At 48.8% G+C, this 16,888-nt stretch overlaps 1 protein-coding gene across 2 annotated transcripts; it reads right to left on the reverse strand.

Moving 5' to 3' along the window:
* Nucleotides 1-219: 219 nt before the first annotated feature.
* On the reverse strand, nucleotides 220-16,337 carry rapgef5a (Rap guanine nucleotide exchange factor (GEF) 5a). Of its 2 annotated transcripts, none has more exons than XM_067256335.1 (21): nucleotides 16,262-16,337; nucleotides 16,113-16,161; nucleotides 15,942-16,018; nucleotides 13,661-13,810; nucleotides 10,664-10,812; nucleotides 9,618-9,718; nucleotides 7,485-7,563; nucleotides 7,250-7,394; nucleotides 6,486-6,577; nucleotides 6,219-6,249; nucleotides 5,967-6,045; nucleotides 5,718-5,867; nucleotides 5,384-5,481; nucleotides 4,740-4,862; nucleotides 3,871-4,049; nucleotides 3,691-3,781; nucleotides 3,551-3,601; nucleotides 3,314-3,401; nucleotides 3,138-3,202; nucleotides 2,937-2,991; nucleotides 220-2,646 (listed from the first exon to the last, which is right to left on the reverse strand). In XM_067256335.1, exons 1-21 carry the CDS (start codon nucleotides 16,298-16,300, stop codon nucleotides 2,528-2,530), a joined length of 2,010 nt encoding a protein of 669 aa, XP_067112436.1. In that variant the 5' UTR covers nucleotides 16,301-16,337; the 3' UTR covers nucleotides 220-2,527. The 2 variants fall into 2 exon arrangements, with proteins under 2 accessions (XP_067112436.1, XP_067112435.1); XM_067256334.1 differs by having other exon boundaries at nucleotides 5,384-5,484.
* Between the last annotated feature and the right edge of the window lie 551 nt (nucleotides 16,338-16,888).

The following is a 16,888-nucleotide window of genomic DNA, read 5'->3' on the forward strand; positions in this document are numbered from 1 at the left end:
CCAACATCTGACTGTTCCTACTCCCCCGCACCCTTCTGTCACGCATGCCAGCTCCCCATAACCAACAGTCTCTCACTTTACCCTTAACATCGTCCTCATCTGTTTAAAAAGATAATGTGTTGAGAGATCATCTAAACTGCGGCAAAACAGTCAGCCAGCACTAATATTTTGATTTGAGCTCAACTCCAAGATTGATTACTAAAACATCACAACGAATGATCACATAAAACTTATAATTTATTCATCTTCAGTAAAACTTTGACATAGGAAAACGCTCCTTTAAAAAAGACGTGTGGCTTTAGCAGAAGGGGTGAGGCCTGGGGACACGTATTGCTTTTTGTTTACCTTTTGTCTTTTAAACAGATAAATAAGTACATCTCAAACATATATGCATGTATTTAATTCTAAAGAATTACAGTATTACAAAGCCTGTGTCATCTTGCATTGTGAGCCAATGGGGTTTGTCACATCATGCAAACATACAACATAACTCTACATCGTCATGACTATGGCAATTAAAACACAATAACCCCTTTTCACCCTTCTTTAGTTTTCACCATCTTTTGACGTTACAGGACAGCAACAAACATCGACATCACCTTGACTCGCTCTCCTCCGGAGACCTCTAGTGGCCAGAGAGGGGAACGACAAATACTTATACATTCCAGCGGTAAGAACTCGAACAATATTTTATCGATACAAAATCACAATTGCCCTGGAGAATCTAATTACAGAGTCGAAAATGGCACGTCGTCAAACCAGAAACATTCTTCCTATCTAGCAAAACATAAATAACCAAAATATTTTACAGTCATAGTAACTAGTATAGCACTGGAGTGTGGTTCCCTGCTAACCATCAAAGTGCTGTGTGTGTGTGTATCATTGTACAAGTATAGTGTAAACAGCAACCCTATCATCTGACATTGACAGAATGGGCTTCCTTAAAGTTGTGTGCACGCAGGACATTCTGTTGCCCATCGACTCAGAAGATGAGCTCAGAGTTGCATCGCTTAAGAACTCAGAACATCTTCCGAACACTCTATGGTCTGACAGTTTCAAACGAAGTATAACCCCAACATTGCTGGCTAGGTATAATCTAATATGGCTGTATTTTTTATGTCATACAGTGAAATCTGTGTCACAAGCGTTGAAACAGTATCCCTTCAGTCGACAATATAACTGGTTCTTTTAAAAACCCGTTCCTCCCATGTAATCTTAAGTATGGAGTACAGGACTGGGAGTTGCTAGGATGAAGGCCTTTGGCGATTCCAGTGCCGTTCTGCATGAACCATCTTAACACATCTCCCTTCAGAGATAAAAAAAGAAAAAAAAAAACCTTTCAAAAACGAAATATCGGAAACTGATCCCTGTTTCCATGGCAACCCCTGGAGGACTGGTGGTTGACAGGGTATCATCACGCTACCCTGAAATCAGTCACGGTCAGAACATTCTGCTGAGGGACACCGCATGTCCCGGGACCAGAAATGATATTTATGTGTCTATCATTTTAAGATAGCAGGGGGTTCACATTGGCTGGGGGGGGGGGGGGGGGGGGGGGGATGGTGTGTGTGAGAGAGATTTAAAAGGCATGGCCACTGAAACTAGCTGCGACAAAAACTCTCCTGCCAACCGCTGTGGAGTCAGAATCCTAAGCTCAGACCCAGAGTCAGATCACCCAACCAGGACCCACACCTCAACCGTCAAGGCTCTGAGGAACGCCTGGTCTGGGGTCAGTGGCTAACCTCAGAGCTTCCCTGCTTGTTCTCTGTGCTGCGTCGCCAAAACCCCGCCCCCCCTAACCGATCTGTATTGTTTAGCACTGAAACATACAGGAAAATGGTTCACCAATGGCTTGCACACCGATACAATGTAAATCTATTTACATTACAGAATCATAGCACAGAGAAGGTTCAAGTGCATTGGTGTGGGGTGAGATTCTACCATAAAAGTAAACATATAACCGGAACCCTGAAATGGCGACCGGGAAATTGGCAAGGAACTAGGTCCTGGGTAAATTCCATCCATGGAAGAGACTCTTAAATACAACGGGAGAAACACAGTAGTTTTTGTTGTCGTTGCACGGAAACATCAAAGTAACATTCAGTCAAACACACTGTACAAACTACACCCCAATGGCGAGTTTGGCTAAATCAGAGCGTAATGGTTTGTGCACATTTGGCAGGGTGTGTAAGCGGCTTCTAAGTCCTTTCTAACCCCAGACGTGGGGGTTATGAATCTGTCAGATGCGTCCTCTTGGATAGGCTATACTGTCATAGTCGAGTGGCCGGGGGTCGTGATTGGCTCCCTTCATCGCACAGCCGACACAAACAAGTGCAGTTCTCTATTTCCACCAGCGGGGGTGATCTGGTTTTTCCAGTAGTAACTGCGTTTGCCCCGTGTTGGGCATGTGTGTGTGTCGAGCGTTGTGTTTATTTTCCTGTACATGGCTCCATCTCCTGTCTCTTGTTGGCACATTCACGCACACACACACTGGCTGACGTGGCGTTTCTGCGTTTGGTGTGCGTGTTCAGGCGCGTGGCTCCAGTTTGTGCGAGAGTTCAAAGAGTGTCTGCTGATTGTCGATAATGTGCAGGTAGTGAACACTCGCCCTCACCTCCGCACTGTCACCCCCGACAACCTCGTTACCTGGGACACAGAGCCAAGGACAAAGACATCCAATAATTAACATTCATTTTCAGACACCCCCCCCCCCTGCACACACAATAAAAAAAATAAACATTCGATGCACACAGAAGTTACATTAAGATTCTGAAACTGCCCCTAAAATTACTGGTTGCTTGGAAACTGAATGTGCAGACAATGTGGGTGTGTATTGATTTACAACAGGAAGCAGAGGTACGCTGTGCCACCAGCAAGTGGCGCCAGGGTCAACAGAATGACAGAACGGCATCAACACTGCGCCGACTGGAACTCACCTGGTTGGTCGGATTGGCAGTGGCGAATCAGACGAACCGTGTCGGCGATCATGTGCTGAGAGAGAGGGGCACAGGGAGGAGGCAGTGGAAGTTTGGCAAATTAATCAAGAAAACAAATGCAGAGCGGAGAACCACACGCACACACACACACACACACTAACAAACACACACACACTAACAAACACACACACACACACTTACCAGCTTCTCAAAGTTGACCAGGTTGTCGTGGAAGGTCTTGTTTCCTTCGTGGATGAAGGTGATGTCTGGGTTTGGAAAGAGAGCACCTGTTAACTACAGCTGTGGTCAGGGAGCGGGACAGGAAGTGAGGTGTGTGTGTGTATGTAAGGAAGAGAGTGTGTGTGTCTTTGCGTTACCTTTCAGTAGGAGAGGCATGAAGGGGATCTTGGGGGGCTTCATTCTCTTGAAGGCTTCTCTGTAGGCCTTGTGATTCAGGGATGGGTCCTAAGAGGTTGTGGGGGAGGGGGGGGGCAGGGGGTTATTCAACTGTTTACAAAGTGACTACCTGTTTACAATGTTCCTACATTCTCGGCCTGCTGTGTGTTGGTTTTATGTGTCGGGTCTGTGTTGAACTGAGTTCAAAGTATTCTTACTGTGATTAGTTCCAGCTCAGAGAAGAGCTTCTTGAACTTGCCAGGAACCTTCTGGAAGAGAGAGAGGGGACAGATATGGTCAGTGACTGGTCTCTCTCTGTCACACTATCCCACACACACATACACACACACACACACACCTCCCAGGTCTGGTTGAGGCGACTGACTGCGGCGGTGTTGAGGCCCATGATGATAGCGAACGCTGAGTTCAGGTTCCTCTGGGCCTTACAGCTGTAACACACACACACAAAAGTAAGCGCCTAGGGACTAAACTAAGTTATCAGTGATTATCGGAATTGGACAGAGCCAAGAGTCCTCACTGTGCTGCGATTTTGATGAACTTCTTGAGCAGCTGGACACGTTTGTTGAGCGACACACACATCAGCACCTCGGACATCACCCACTGCTGAACCTCGTTGCAGCGCTGCATCAGCATGGACAGCGCCACCGTGTGGCCGCCGCCGGGAGCGCGGCTCAGAGTGTAATACACCAGCTCTTGCTACAGGGAGACACAGAGATGAGGCGTGTGGGTGAGTGTGTGTGAGAGAGATAGTGTGTGCGTGTGTGTATGTGTGTGAGAGAGACAGTGTGTGCGTGTGTGTATGTGTGAGAGAGAGACAGTGTGTGCGTGTGTGTATGTGTGTGAGAGAGACAGTGTGTGCGTGTGTGTATGTGTGTGAGAGAGACAGTGTGTGCGTGTGTGTATGTGTGTGAGAGAGACAGTGTGTGCGTGTGTGTGTGTGTGTGTGAGAGAGACAGTGTGCGTGTGGGGGAGGTAGCTTTCGTGCTACATTACTTTTTATTTGCTGCGAGTAAAGCCGCAGTCTTTAAAAAGGGGGGAGGAGAGTGGGTGGGGCTGAGATGGAAACGAATGCTGCCAAGCTTGTCGCCAGTTTAATCAGGATTTCGGATCGACAGAATTTGAATTCAACCGAGCACCAAGACTATGGAGAACCAGCAAGTCATCATATCCCTGCCTCAAAACATGTCCTCCTGTCACAGCAGGTGTCCTTTATGGCTCTGCTTTACGCACATCCCACAGCAGCAGTGACTAGTGACACACAACACAGGATGTTAACTGGCTCCCGGCTGTTGTAACAACATTGATGAGTAAGCAGGACATGTAGAACATACTGCATGTAGGACATGTATGGCAGATGGACAGATGCGTGTCTGTGTGTGTGTGTACCTCGTGTATGGAGTTGAAGAGGCTCCAGTCCAGGTGTGTGAGAGAGGCAGCGATGTCCCAGGTGTTGATTCCCAACAGCCTCACTGTCCTCCGACTCAACTCTGCGCTGTCTGTCAGGGGAGCCTACACACACACACACACACACGCACGCACGCAAGCACGCACACATTTAAATGTCAACAATGAACTTCAAATGCACATAATCGTATTCCTGGTGTGCCACTAGACCAGTGAATATATCTAGGTTATATAATATGGATATTGTAGTAAATATCCAGACAGACAGAGGCAGCAGGACTGACAGACAGAGGCAGCAGGACTGACAGACAGAGGCAGCAGGACTGACAGACTGAGAGGCAGCAGGACTGACAGACACAGAGGCAGCAGGACTGACAGACAGAGGCAGCAGGACTGACAGACTGAGGCAGCAGGACTGACAGACACAGAGGCAGCAGGACTGACAGACAGAGGCAGCAGGACTGACAGACTGAGAGGCAGCAGGACTGACAGACAGAGGCAGCAGGACTGACAGACAGAGGCAGCAGGACTGACAGACTGAGAGGCAGCAGGACTGACAGACAGAGGCAGCAGGACTGACAAACAGAGGCAGCAGGACTGACAGACACAGAGGCAGCAGGACTGACCAGGATCTCAGTGAGGTCCCTCCAACAGGCCTGCAGTTTGCTCTGTGGAGTCAGAGACTCAGAGTACACACAGTCACTGGGCTGCAACACTCGCTTCTCTGCTGAGAGGACAGGAGAGAGGGAATGGGAGAGAGAGAGGGAGAGAGAGAATTACAAAACAGAAGGTTCGAGATGGGGCAATGTGTTTTTTGTGTCAATACAAATATAGGACACTGAATATGGAGGCAAGTGTGCGCACGTGTATCCGTGCATACGTGTGTGTGCATATGTGTGTGTGCATGTGCACCTGTGAGTATGTGTGTGTGCATGTGCACCTGTGCGTGTGTGTGTGTACCTCCAGTTTGTGCAGCTACCACCAGCATCATCTCCTCCTCCGGTCTCTCCATCCTCTGACCCACAATCCTTAGCAGATCCTGTGCCTCCAGGGAGGGGTGTGTGTGCACGCTGAGGTAGGAGTCACTGCTCACACACACACGGCACAGCACTGGGACAAGCACAGGCCTCCTGTTAGCAAGCGAGCTGGCGTGTGTGCGCGCGCGTCTGTGTGTGTGGGCGCGTGTGTGTGTTCACGTGCGAAACTCACCCTCCTTGGCCTCGCTCGCAGAGCTTCTGAGCTGAAGACAGTTCTCCTTCAAACTCAATTGCTGGAACAGAGGCTTACTCTGGAGGGAGGGAGGGAAGGAGGGAAGGAGAGAAGGGAGGGAGAGGAATGGAGGGAGAGAGAGGAGGGAGGGAGAGAGAGGAGGGAAGGAGAGAGAGAAGAACGAAGGGAGAAGGTCATTCTTTCAATAACATTACACTGACAGCTGTTCATTTGAAAATGTCTCTTACTCACCTTGTGCTGTGGAGGGCAGTCGTCCACAGTGCTGTAAGACACATCATATACACAGGTGTCAGCGGAGGAACACAGAACAGTCTCACAGAGCCGAGCCAGTATACAACACAGTGTCCCACTCTTCAGACCTCGACACAGCCAGACGCAAGACACACGCGCACACTCACACTTCTGCACTGTGGCCGTGGCTCATTCAGATAATGGGGTCCTTGTGCTGATGTGCAGGCACACACACACACACACAAAGACACACACACACACACTCACTGTCTGCGTCGTAGAAGCTTCTGGAACTCCTTTAGGTCTTTTTCCAGGGTGGGAAACTCATACAGGTCCTCCAGCACACACCTGTACAGAGTCTGACAGACAGGAAGTGTGCATCGTCAGGTTATAGTACTCATACTAGACAAGGCAACACTTTACACGGAGGTTACATTGTGTGAGGGCACCATGTTAAATCACTGTAGCCTTTAAATTGATATGTGCATGTTTCGGAAGGTAATACTATACATACTATTACCTATTTATGTGTGCTAAAATGTGTATTATGTTCATCCAGATTTTTACCTGTGTAATCACCGCAGAAAGTGAATCATGATGATAGGTTTGTAAGGACATTGTATGTGTGTTACACAAGACCAAAGCTGTATACTATTACTATACATTAGACCAAGCAAGCAACCCAACACACACACACTTATCACTGTCATTGACCCACTGCAGCACCCACCCCCTGTTCGCCTTTCTCCTCTGTTACTAGGCAACTATCACCTGGGTTACACACTCCACAAGATTATCCCCATGCCAACCCTCACACTCCGGTTACCATGGTAACATGGCAGGGAGCTACGGAGAAGTCAGCCTACAGAGGGAGAAGAACACTTTTTCTTTTCTACAGACGCCCCCCCCCCCCCCCACACACCTCCATGTAGGGCTGAGTACACACACACACACGTTCAATCATGAGAGACAGAGAGATAGAGACAGAGACAGAGAGAAAGGGGGGGGGGGGTTAAAGGGGGGGTTCATACCTTCATGAAGCTCTTCACATGCTCCTCCTCTTTCAGGAAGTCCTTATATAGACGGCTCCAGTGAGACACCAGCTGCAGCACCTTACGCTTCCTGAAGAGGGCGTCCTTCCCCTCTTCCTGCCCACGGATACGCTTGCTGCTATAGGTAACCATCGTCAAGGAGACAACAGCGTGTGTTCTTGTGGTTATGCATGTGTGAGTTATTTAAGTGCGTCTATCGAGACACTAAGGATATTGTCCTAGTAGAGCCTGGCAGAGGTCATTGGTGGACATGAAGACCAGGTAGGTCAACAGGAAGTCATCAAGGAGCATCTCTGGAAAACAGGAAACGCATCACAGTCACAACCAACACCACAACCTTTCATATGGGCCTAAATTGTCTAGAAAGACTGACTCAGGAACCAAAATCTAGAACCTCTTTCCTTGCTTTCATCCATATGTCCTTTCTTTACTTAATCCTTCCCTTCTTGTCCCCTCTCCTCTTCCTTTCTTTCCCCCTCTCCCCCCCCTCTCCCCCCTCTCTCTCTCTCTCTCTCCCTCTCCCTCTCACACACAAACTCTTTTTGCTGATGCCAAACCCATCAAATCTTTATATCCCCCTAGCTCCACCAAGTGTTGAGCCATCAAGATTCTCCCAACAGGATTTCCTAAAGGCCCCATAAACTGCCACGACAACAGACCGAATATCTGTATATTGTACAGTATTCCAAGTTGTGCATCGGTGTGAGAGAATTGTGTGTTTGTGTGTGAAAGTGAGAGGCAGGGGGTGGGAGGCAAAGAGAACGAATGTCTGTGTGAGTTTCAGAGAGAGCGGGGGAGAGGGAGAGAGAGAGAAAAAGACAGAATGTGTGTGTGTGTGTGTGTGTGTGTCTGAGAGAGTGTTGTCGAATCAGCAGGTGATTCAAAGGGCATGATCCAAACATAAACACACCCCTGGGGGAAAGGCTAATTACACGTCGTTGGTTTGCGCAGAGCAAAACTCCGTCCCCAGGAAAACTTGTGACCCAAATCTGGTTCCGTGGGGCAGAGAGGATGGAAATCAATTATAGAGGAGTTGGAAAGGTTCTACATCAATAATTAAACTTCTATATTCTATTTAAAAAGGAAAAAAACACAACACTATTTGATTCGAGACCACTGGACTAGCTCAATTCTCCTTTTTCTCCATCTGTCTCCTTGATTCTTTTGACCTCCTGTCCCTAGTTCTGGTAGCTCACGCCATCTTTCACTCCTCGTTTCATTTCCTCCTTTTTCTTCTTGAGTTGTGTTTCCCCCACCTGTCCCTCTCCTCCACCCCCCTTCACCAGTGATGAATATCCCTCTTCATCTTCAACATGCCCTCTAAGCAGACTTGTGCAGAAATGTACGCACACTGGATGAAATGGGATTTTCTAACACACACACAACCGCACACGAGGAATAACTGAATATCTCATTCAGCTCCGACCTTGGGGGCTTTTAGTTCGACAAAGAGCTAAACACAGAAAGAGACAGAGAGAGGGATAGAGAGAGAGAGAGACAGAGAGAGGGATAGAGAGAGAGAGAGGGATAGATAGAGAGAGAGAGAGAGAGAGAAAAAGAAAGAGACACGGAGAGACAGTGTAATCTTGATAATCTGTTGTTGTGATCTTCTAATGAATCTCTATACAGGCTTGTTTCTGCCAGCTAAACTAGCTAGCATCTCCACACAACAAGAGAAGTACACCACAGAACATTTCCCCACTGCCCAGGGCCTGTTCGGTGGCTGCCTCTCTTCTTTCCCTCCCTCTGGTCCCACTATCCTTCACAACACTGGTGATTCAGATATGAATCAGTTGCGATTTTAAGGAATCTGCATAGTTCACAGTCATTTGGGAAGTCCTGACACAGGTCACATGATTTCTGAGGCTGTGACAACTGGCAGAGACTTTGAACTACCTTGCACCAAAGCACATCATTTAGGCGGCTAATAGCCCATTAAAAGCCTTAAGTCTTGAACACCCCCAAGGCGACAGGCCTGGATCTGACTGGGTTTTGCATACAGTAACAAACACACTGTCAGACGGTAGAACTATTACCCCCTGGGTTTAAAAGACAACACATTCCTGACAGGGAATCAAAGGTAAGAGACAGAACAAAACAAGTAGAAAGAGAGAGAGAGAAGCTGGCTGAGTTGTGACTCGTTGTCACTTTTGAAGTGGTGAGGACATTCCTGCTTACCATTGAGGGCACGGCATCTATGGTTGGCAAAACATGTGTGTGTGTAGTGTACGTGTGTGTGTGTAGTGTACGTGTGTGTGTGTGTGTGTGTACGTGAGAGAGAGAGAGAGAGAGAGAGAGAGAGAGAGAGAGAGAGAGAGAGAGAGAGAGAGAGAGCGTGTTGACTCACCGGACTCCCTGCTCTCTGGTGCCCCTCTCTGCTCATCCAAGCGCAGGTCACTCAGGAGATGTTCCAGAATCTTCAGCGGCGTTCCAGACACCACCACATACCTACGGGAGGCAGAGCAGAGGGAGTCTTCCTCACTGGAGCCCGGAGAACGCGTGCTGCCTTTCCCGTCTCTCCCCGCCCCCCTCCCTCCCTTCCATCTGTCGTCCTCCTCGTCTTCGTCGATGTAGCGAAGGTGAGGGACGTCAAAAGCAGAGGCAGAGCCACTGTCACTACCCCCGCTGCTGTCATCATCATCCTCCTCCTCCTCCTCATCCTCTTCCTCTGGTTCTGCTAAGGTAGCAAGTCTCTGATCCATCCCCGTTCCTCCAGAGGACCCCCCCCCTCCTCCCGCTCCTACAGCATGCCCAGACGAGGTGCTTTCTCCCTGGGTAAGCAGCCGGCCTGTTCCCCCTCTCGGCCTGGAGCTCCGGGGTGTGTCTGCACTGCTCTGTCCCAGAGAAGGAGCTCACTGATACTGACACTCACTGCGTTGTGCTCACAACACACACACATTTCATTGAGGCACACACACAAACACACACCTACTGACACTTCCTGTACTGTCCCCGAGGCAAATGAACACACCCTTTACAATAACACACACACACGCCCGCGCGCGCACACACACACACACACAAGGGGAAGCAAACAGTCTGTCTTTTCTTTTTCCCTCCAAGACAAGAAAACTATTCAAACCCTTTCTCTGTGCCTGCATGTTTGTCGTAGATGCCTGCACACGTACACACGCACGCAAGCGCACACAAACCCTGAATGGACAGAACATATGAAGACAGATGGTCATAGATAAAGATCACTGAGAAATGGAGTGACTGCAAAAACACGAGTGCATGTAATCCTCCTTTCACACCCAGGAGCCCATGTCAGCCTCATTCATCCCGACCCTGCGACACAGGTCATTACAGTTCGGTCATTCATACCTGCTGTCAGCACCTGCTGACACAATTACCCGTGTTTTCACAACGCTGGACGCACGATTTGAAACTGACCTCTTGTCTCCGCCCTCCTCTCTGGCTCCTCCCCCTGACGACGTAGGGGAGGGGCGATCGGAGGACGACGTCGCGGATGATGTCACTCTCTGCAGCACAAGGACATCCCTTCCTCTCTCCTTCAGACACACCCTCCCTGCTGCCTCCCCCTGCGAGAGAGAGACACAGAGAGAGAGACAGAGAGAGAGTGAGACAGAGAGAAAAAGACAGAGAGAGAGAGAGATCAGTTAGTGGACATGGATCTATGTGTTTCAGGATCACCACAGATAACTAGGAACAATCTCCTGGGAAAACTTGATTGTCATTCCATGCAGACAGCAACCAGATCTGCACACCACCTGGACAGATACTTTTACACTTACACACACACTTACACACACACTTACACACACACTTACACACACACTTACACACACACACACACACACTTACACACACACAGACACACACACACACACACACACCTGGGGCAAGGGCGGGACACAGACAGAATTCCAGATGGACAAGGAAACAAAGGGATTAACCAGGTAACAGAACTGAACTAACATCAAAGGATGGATGGAGAAGGAGGTTATCCCTAGAAAAGGAGGGAAAGGGAGTGAGCAGGGATAGAGAAAGGAAGGAGGGACAGAGAGGAAGGAAGGGTAGCTGGCGAAGGAGGGACAGAAATGGAGAGAGAGGGAGTAAGTATAGACCAAGAGGAGGGATAGAGAGGGAGGAGGGGTGGAGAGGGATGGCTAGAGAAAGAGGAGGGATAGAGCCGATGAGAGAGGGAGGAGGGAGAGAGCGGGATAGCTAGAGAAGTAGAGATAATGAAGGCTAGCTAGAGAAAGAGGGAAAAATAAAAGCCAGAAAAAGAGGGGAAAAAAAGAGAGTGCTCTGCATCCCTCTGATTTTACCTCAGGGCACAGCTGCACACAGCCCATCTGCCATCTCTCCCCACAGACTGCCCCCCCCTCACACACACACACACACACACACACACAGAGTCACACACACACACACAAACCTCTCCCATGGGCTCTGTGATCTGAAGATTAAAGGAGCCCTGATACCTGAGACAGAAGGGTCTTGCCTTGGCCTAGACAAAACATTGCACCCTGAGTGCGTGTGGGTGTGTGTGCGTGTCTTTAGACATGCTCTGATGACTCACATATTAAAGGCCACCTGTACAGGTGTTGGGTAGTTAAGATATATCCCAGAGGTCTTTTCTGTGTGTGTGTCTTTGTTAGTCTCAACCCTAATTGCCACAAAAAAAAATCATCTATGTGTTCTGTTCCCCCCCCCTTGCCCACAATGTCCTGTCCAATGTGACCAGACCCAGTAGCACAGATCTGATCCCGGTTGTTATGTAACGATGTACAGACACCTAAATTAACAAACGTTTGCCCCAGAGTGCACTGGGAAAAATGTCTGCGATGTTTCTGATAAAACAGATTTATCAGAAACTACGGAAATCTACAGAATCTACCGAAAACAAACAGTCCTCTGTATACTGTCCAAAAACAACACACACACGCACACACACACATCTGAAGACATACACACAATCACAAAAACAGCAACCATTCACACTGAGAAAATATTCAGCCACTGACGGGAAACTCAGACATCTGAAATAAGGAGGAGAGGAATGGCCAGAAAATTACACGAGGGAGAGATGAAGGGAGGGCGAGAGAGAGAGAGATGTAGAGAGGGCGACAGTGGTGTAGTCGACTAGATTGCGTAGGGCTGAGGGATTTTGAATAGGGCCAACAGTAGCGATGGATGTGGTCTGGACTGTTCTGGATTGTTCTTTAGAAGTTTTCACACACTCTTGGAAGGGTTGACTAATGTATTGAGAAATGGAAAGGATGAAACACACACACACACACACACACACACCAGTATCGTTGGCTCAGAAAGGAAAGGAGGGCTACAGGAAACATGAACTGTTCCCTTCCTGTTCCTATCAACAACTTTGAGTGTTTACGTGTCAGTGTGTGTGTGTGCAGATAGTGATAGGGCCATATCTGTGTTGTGATAGGTTACACACACACACACACACGTTTTAATTGTGTAACTGTTGGGGAATGTAGTACTCTAACAGCCAGGCTGTCCAAGTGATATAATATCAAATTATATCAGCCTGCCTCACCACTTCAGGCTGCCTGCATATTGTGTGTGTGTGTGTGTGTGTGTGTGTGTGTGTGTGTCACCTGTGTGACAGAATCATTTCCACCACACCTCTATACAAGTTACCATCCCAAAATCTGTATTCAATGAATCGTTTCCTACAACCTTGAATAAAGAAAGTCTAGCATTGGGGGGCCATGTGTGTGTGTATGTCAGTACCTGTGTGTATGTATGTATGTGTGTGTGTCAGTAGCTGTGTGTGTGTATGTGTGTGTGCGTGCGTTTGCCAGTGGGTGTCTGGGAAGGAACGTCAGCACAGCCCACTTAAGAGAGAAATAAAAATCACTATGGAAACCACCTGCTTGGATGGATCCACAGCGAATAGCCATGACAACAGGGGGGAAAGGGGTGGTGTTCAGTGAATCCCGCTACCTAATTGGGTTAGCCCTCGCATCATCAGTCTGTACCCAATCTCTTTTCTACCGTGAATCACTGGATCAGTTGTGAGCTGTGCAAATGACCCTTAATCAGTAGGGATGGGTGACAAACAGCACACATCACAAGACCAGTTGAGAACTCTTCAAATCCCGTTCTGAGGTTTTCTCAAGTCCATACAAACAGTAAAAAGCTTCATTCACACAAACACTCTGCAGCCTCTCTAAGTGCCTCTGGTATAGCATGTTGTTACCCCATGATTAAACACCCACATCATAGTGGCTGTGTAGGAGGACTCAAAACACCATCCTCCTGCTCTCCCGCTTAAAAGCCATTTCCTGACGCCCACGAGAATAAAAACAACCATCTATGGATGGGCGTACAGTATGTGTTCTACAATACATGTTTCAACGTACAGTATACCTGTGTGTGTGTGTGTGTACTCACAGTAGGGGTCCTCTCTGGCAGCTTGTAGTTCTGGTTCTGGAGCAGTCTGCAGCCGTCCTTGGCCAGCCTCTGGACCACCTCCAGACGTGTGAGCTCCTGGCGGCCGCACAGCGGGCCCACGGCTTCCCTCAGCGCGCACACCCCTCCCAGCTGCACCCCGGGGGGCAGGGAGAACAGGTACCTCAGCCCACAGTCCCACGTCATCACCACAGGTCACAGACACAAACAGTGGGGCAGGGGAGCGGGGGGGGGGTGTGAGGGTTGGGGGGGGGGGGGGGGGGGTGGACGCCTAAATCCCGCGACTGTATCACAGTGTGATCAGAAAGCTGTTCCCCCTTCCTCCCCACCACCGCCTAAAACGCAGTTTCGAGGTCCTTTCTGTCCTGATGCAGAATGTGATGGAGAGTGTGATGCTTTCTCCAGCAGTGTGGCTCCCTGCTCTCTCCTTCTCACTCCTGCACTTCTCACACAACTCAACTCTGTCTCCTCCTCCTCTCTCTCTCTCCCTCTCTGACCTGTCCGTTTGTCTGCCTCTCCTAGTGGTGGTGATTTGGTGCAGGCAGGAGCGTGTGTACGTGTGTGTCCCCTCCCCTTTTGGGGAGTGCGTGTCCTTTCCTGTTGGCCTGGCTCCAGCGTGTTCCAGAGGAACACGGGACTGACCGGCAGACGGGAGACACAAGGACAGAAAAGTGCCGGAAAGTGAGGGAGAAAACGAAACGGTGGAAGTGGAGAGAGACACGAAGGAGGGATTGATGGAAAACGGAGAAGTTAAGAAAGAGGTAATGACTGTGTGACTGAGTGTCCCCAGGGTACGGGCGCTGGCATCATCAGCACACCAGCATGTTTATTTGATTAAGAAATGAAAGCTGGATTTTGATTGGCTCAGAGCAGGGTACCTCTTCCTGTGAGCTGAGAACTATCCCACGGTGCCACACACACACGCACACGCTAATATTACGGAACATCCAACAACCTATCATGGAACACAAGGCCAAGGCCTGCAGAATAAACACCTACTCAGACACAAAATAAACAAATCATATATTTACATTATGCTGGAATATTCCATGTTTGCACGGTCCGGCGCTTAACTTTGTTTACTCAGAAAACCTGGCCAACAACAAACTCTTATCACCCCATCCCTCCCTCCCCCTCTCCCTCACACACACACACACACAAACACACACACCCCCAATAGAGCCACAACCCAAAGTTCTCTATCCCTTGGGACTTCCTGTCCACACTCTTCCACTTCCTGTCCCTAGACACTGAGAACAACCAAAACATCGTAGAACAACATCTGTTCCTCTCCCACCCCCACCCCCCCCCCACACACACACACAATCAATCCCCCTCTCTGCACCCTCCCACTCCCCTCTCAACCTTTTCGTAACACAAGTAGTGTTTTCATAACAACATTATTAATATTATGCTCGGCCTATAATTATAGCTAATAGACTTGTTTTACTCTGCTCCCATCTCTCCATCAGGATGGGGAGAATGAATAATTTAACTAGTGGGAGAGAGGTTTACCCAGTACAGAATCTTTTGCCCCCCCCCCCCCCCCTTCCTCCCTCATATTAATAGCACCCTGAAGAGTGTGTGTAGGAGCAGAGTGAGAACAAGCAAGTGCTGCTGACGCACATGGAGCTGAACATAGCTACTCCCACAGTCACGGCAACAAGCTCTCTCTCTCTATCCATCCCTCTCTCTCTCAGTTCAGTTCGCTTTATTGGCATGACTGTCCGGGTTGAGCCGTATTTCCAAAGCAGTCCATATTGAATGGACATTTTAACATATATATCATAACATTTAACAAGGAGTCTGACAATAATAATCTCTCTCTCTCTCTGTCCCTCTGTCTTTCTCACAGGAGCTTGAAGTCGCACATCACACAGCTGTGTTCAGTTCTGTTGCTATGTCGGCACTTCCAAAATACTTTCAATAGAGGCGTCTGAGAAACTGAGAATACCAGATTTCTCTTTCTGCAAATCTAACATTACATTTTTACATTTAGTCATTTAGCAGACGCTCTTATCCAGAGCGACTTACAGTAAGTACAGGGACATTCCCCCGAGGCAAGTAGGGTGAAGTGCCTTACCCAAGGACACAACATCAGTTGGCATGACCGGGAATCGAACTGGCAACCTTCGGATTACTAGCCCGATTCCCTCACCGCTCAGCCACCTGACTCCCGCTAACGCCACTGTCTAACTGTTGACACGCTTCGTGGTGTGAGCTACTCTGAGACGAAAGTCAAGAGAGTGTGTGCGTGTCTCACCGTGGCGGTCCCCTCACCAGAGGCGTGTTCCTGCTGATTGGGGGTCTCTGCAGGCTCGGCAATGTCCTGCTCCGCCACTGCCAACCAATCACAACACAGGACGTCAGGGTGAAAGCTCTCTCCACCAATAACATTCAGTGTCATTTGGCTGCAGGGGACAGGAACACTTACTGCTCTTGCGGGCCTTCCGAGCCAGCGCTGCAGCCAGCTCACTCTGAACCTGCAGAGATCACATCCATGAGCTCAGGGTTTGAATAACATGCAAAAAATAAGGTGTTACACTGCTGTAATAACACACACACAGACACACACGCACGCACCGTGGATGTGAGGCGTTCCAGAGCTTTCATCTGGAGCATTTCGCTGCAAATGTCTCTGTTGCCCTCTGAGTCCTCCTCTGCCCTAGAACACACACACACACACACGTGTGTTAATTGGCATTTGATCACTTCAGGGTAGCTAGCAAGATACACCTGAACAGGGCTCTGCACTGCCCCCTGTCCTTCAGAGAGGGCAACTAAAGCTGACACACACACACACTCTCTCTTTCACACACAGGTCTGTCCATCTTTCCCTTTCCCCTCTCACTCTCATGTGGTGATACTGAGACCGTCTCTTAGACACCCCATGTAGTGTTCCTAGATCAGTATTTGTATGTGCGATGTATTGTGTGTGGTGAGTAAACAGTGCTTTGGAATAAATCCAGAGCAGTGTTGAGTGTAGAAAGACCAAAATGTGCCTGCAGGCTACTGATGTAATATATTCTTTAAAAAACGACTGCTTGGATATCTCTCCCACACACACACACACATATATTTGCATTTGATTTGGATTTTATCTGCGGCTCCAGCACAGCAGTAATAGCTGTTGGAGGAGGAAAGGAGACGAGACTGTGTGTGTGTGTGCGTGCGTATGTAATCTGATGAAGCATGCAGGATGATGGATGC

Source organism: Osmerus mordax, chromosome 18, assembly GCF_038355195.1.
Source record: "Osmerus mordax isolate fOsmMor3 chromosome 18, fOsmMor3.pri, whole genome shotgun sequence".
NCBI classification, from domain to species: domain Eukaryota; kingdom Metazoa; phylum Chordata; class Actinopteri; order Osmeriformes; family Osmeridae; genus Osmerus; species Osmerus mordax.

Coding starts and splice junctions, on each gene's coding strand:
- rapgef5a (XM_067256334.1), bottom strand. CDS start 16,300: ATGCTCCAGATGAAAGCTCTGGAACGCCTCACATCCACG. Junction 16,019..16,112: donor TCGGAAGGCCCGCAAGAGCA/GTAAGTGTTCCT, acceptor ATTGGTTGGCAG/TGGCGGAGCAGGACATTGCC. Junction 4,050..4,739: donor TCTTCAACTCCATACACGAG/GTACACACACAC, acceptor GTCTCCCTGTAG/CAAGAGCTGGTGTATTACAC.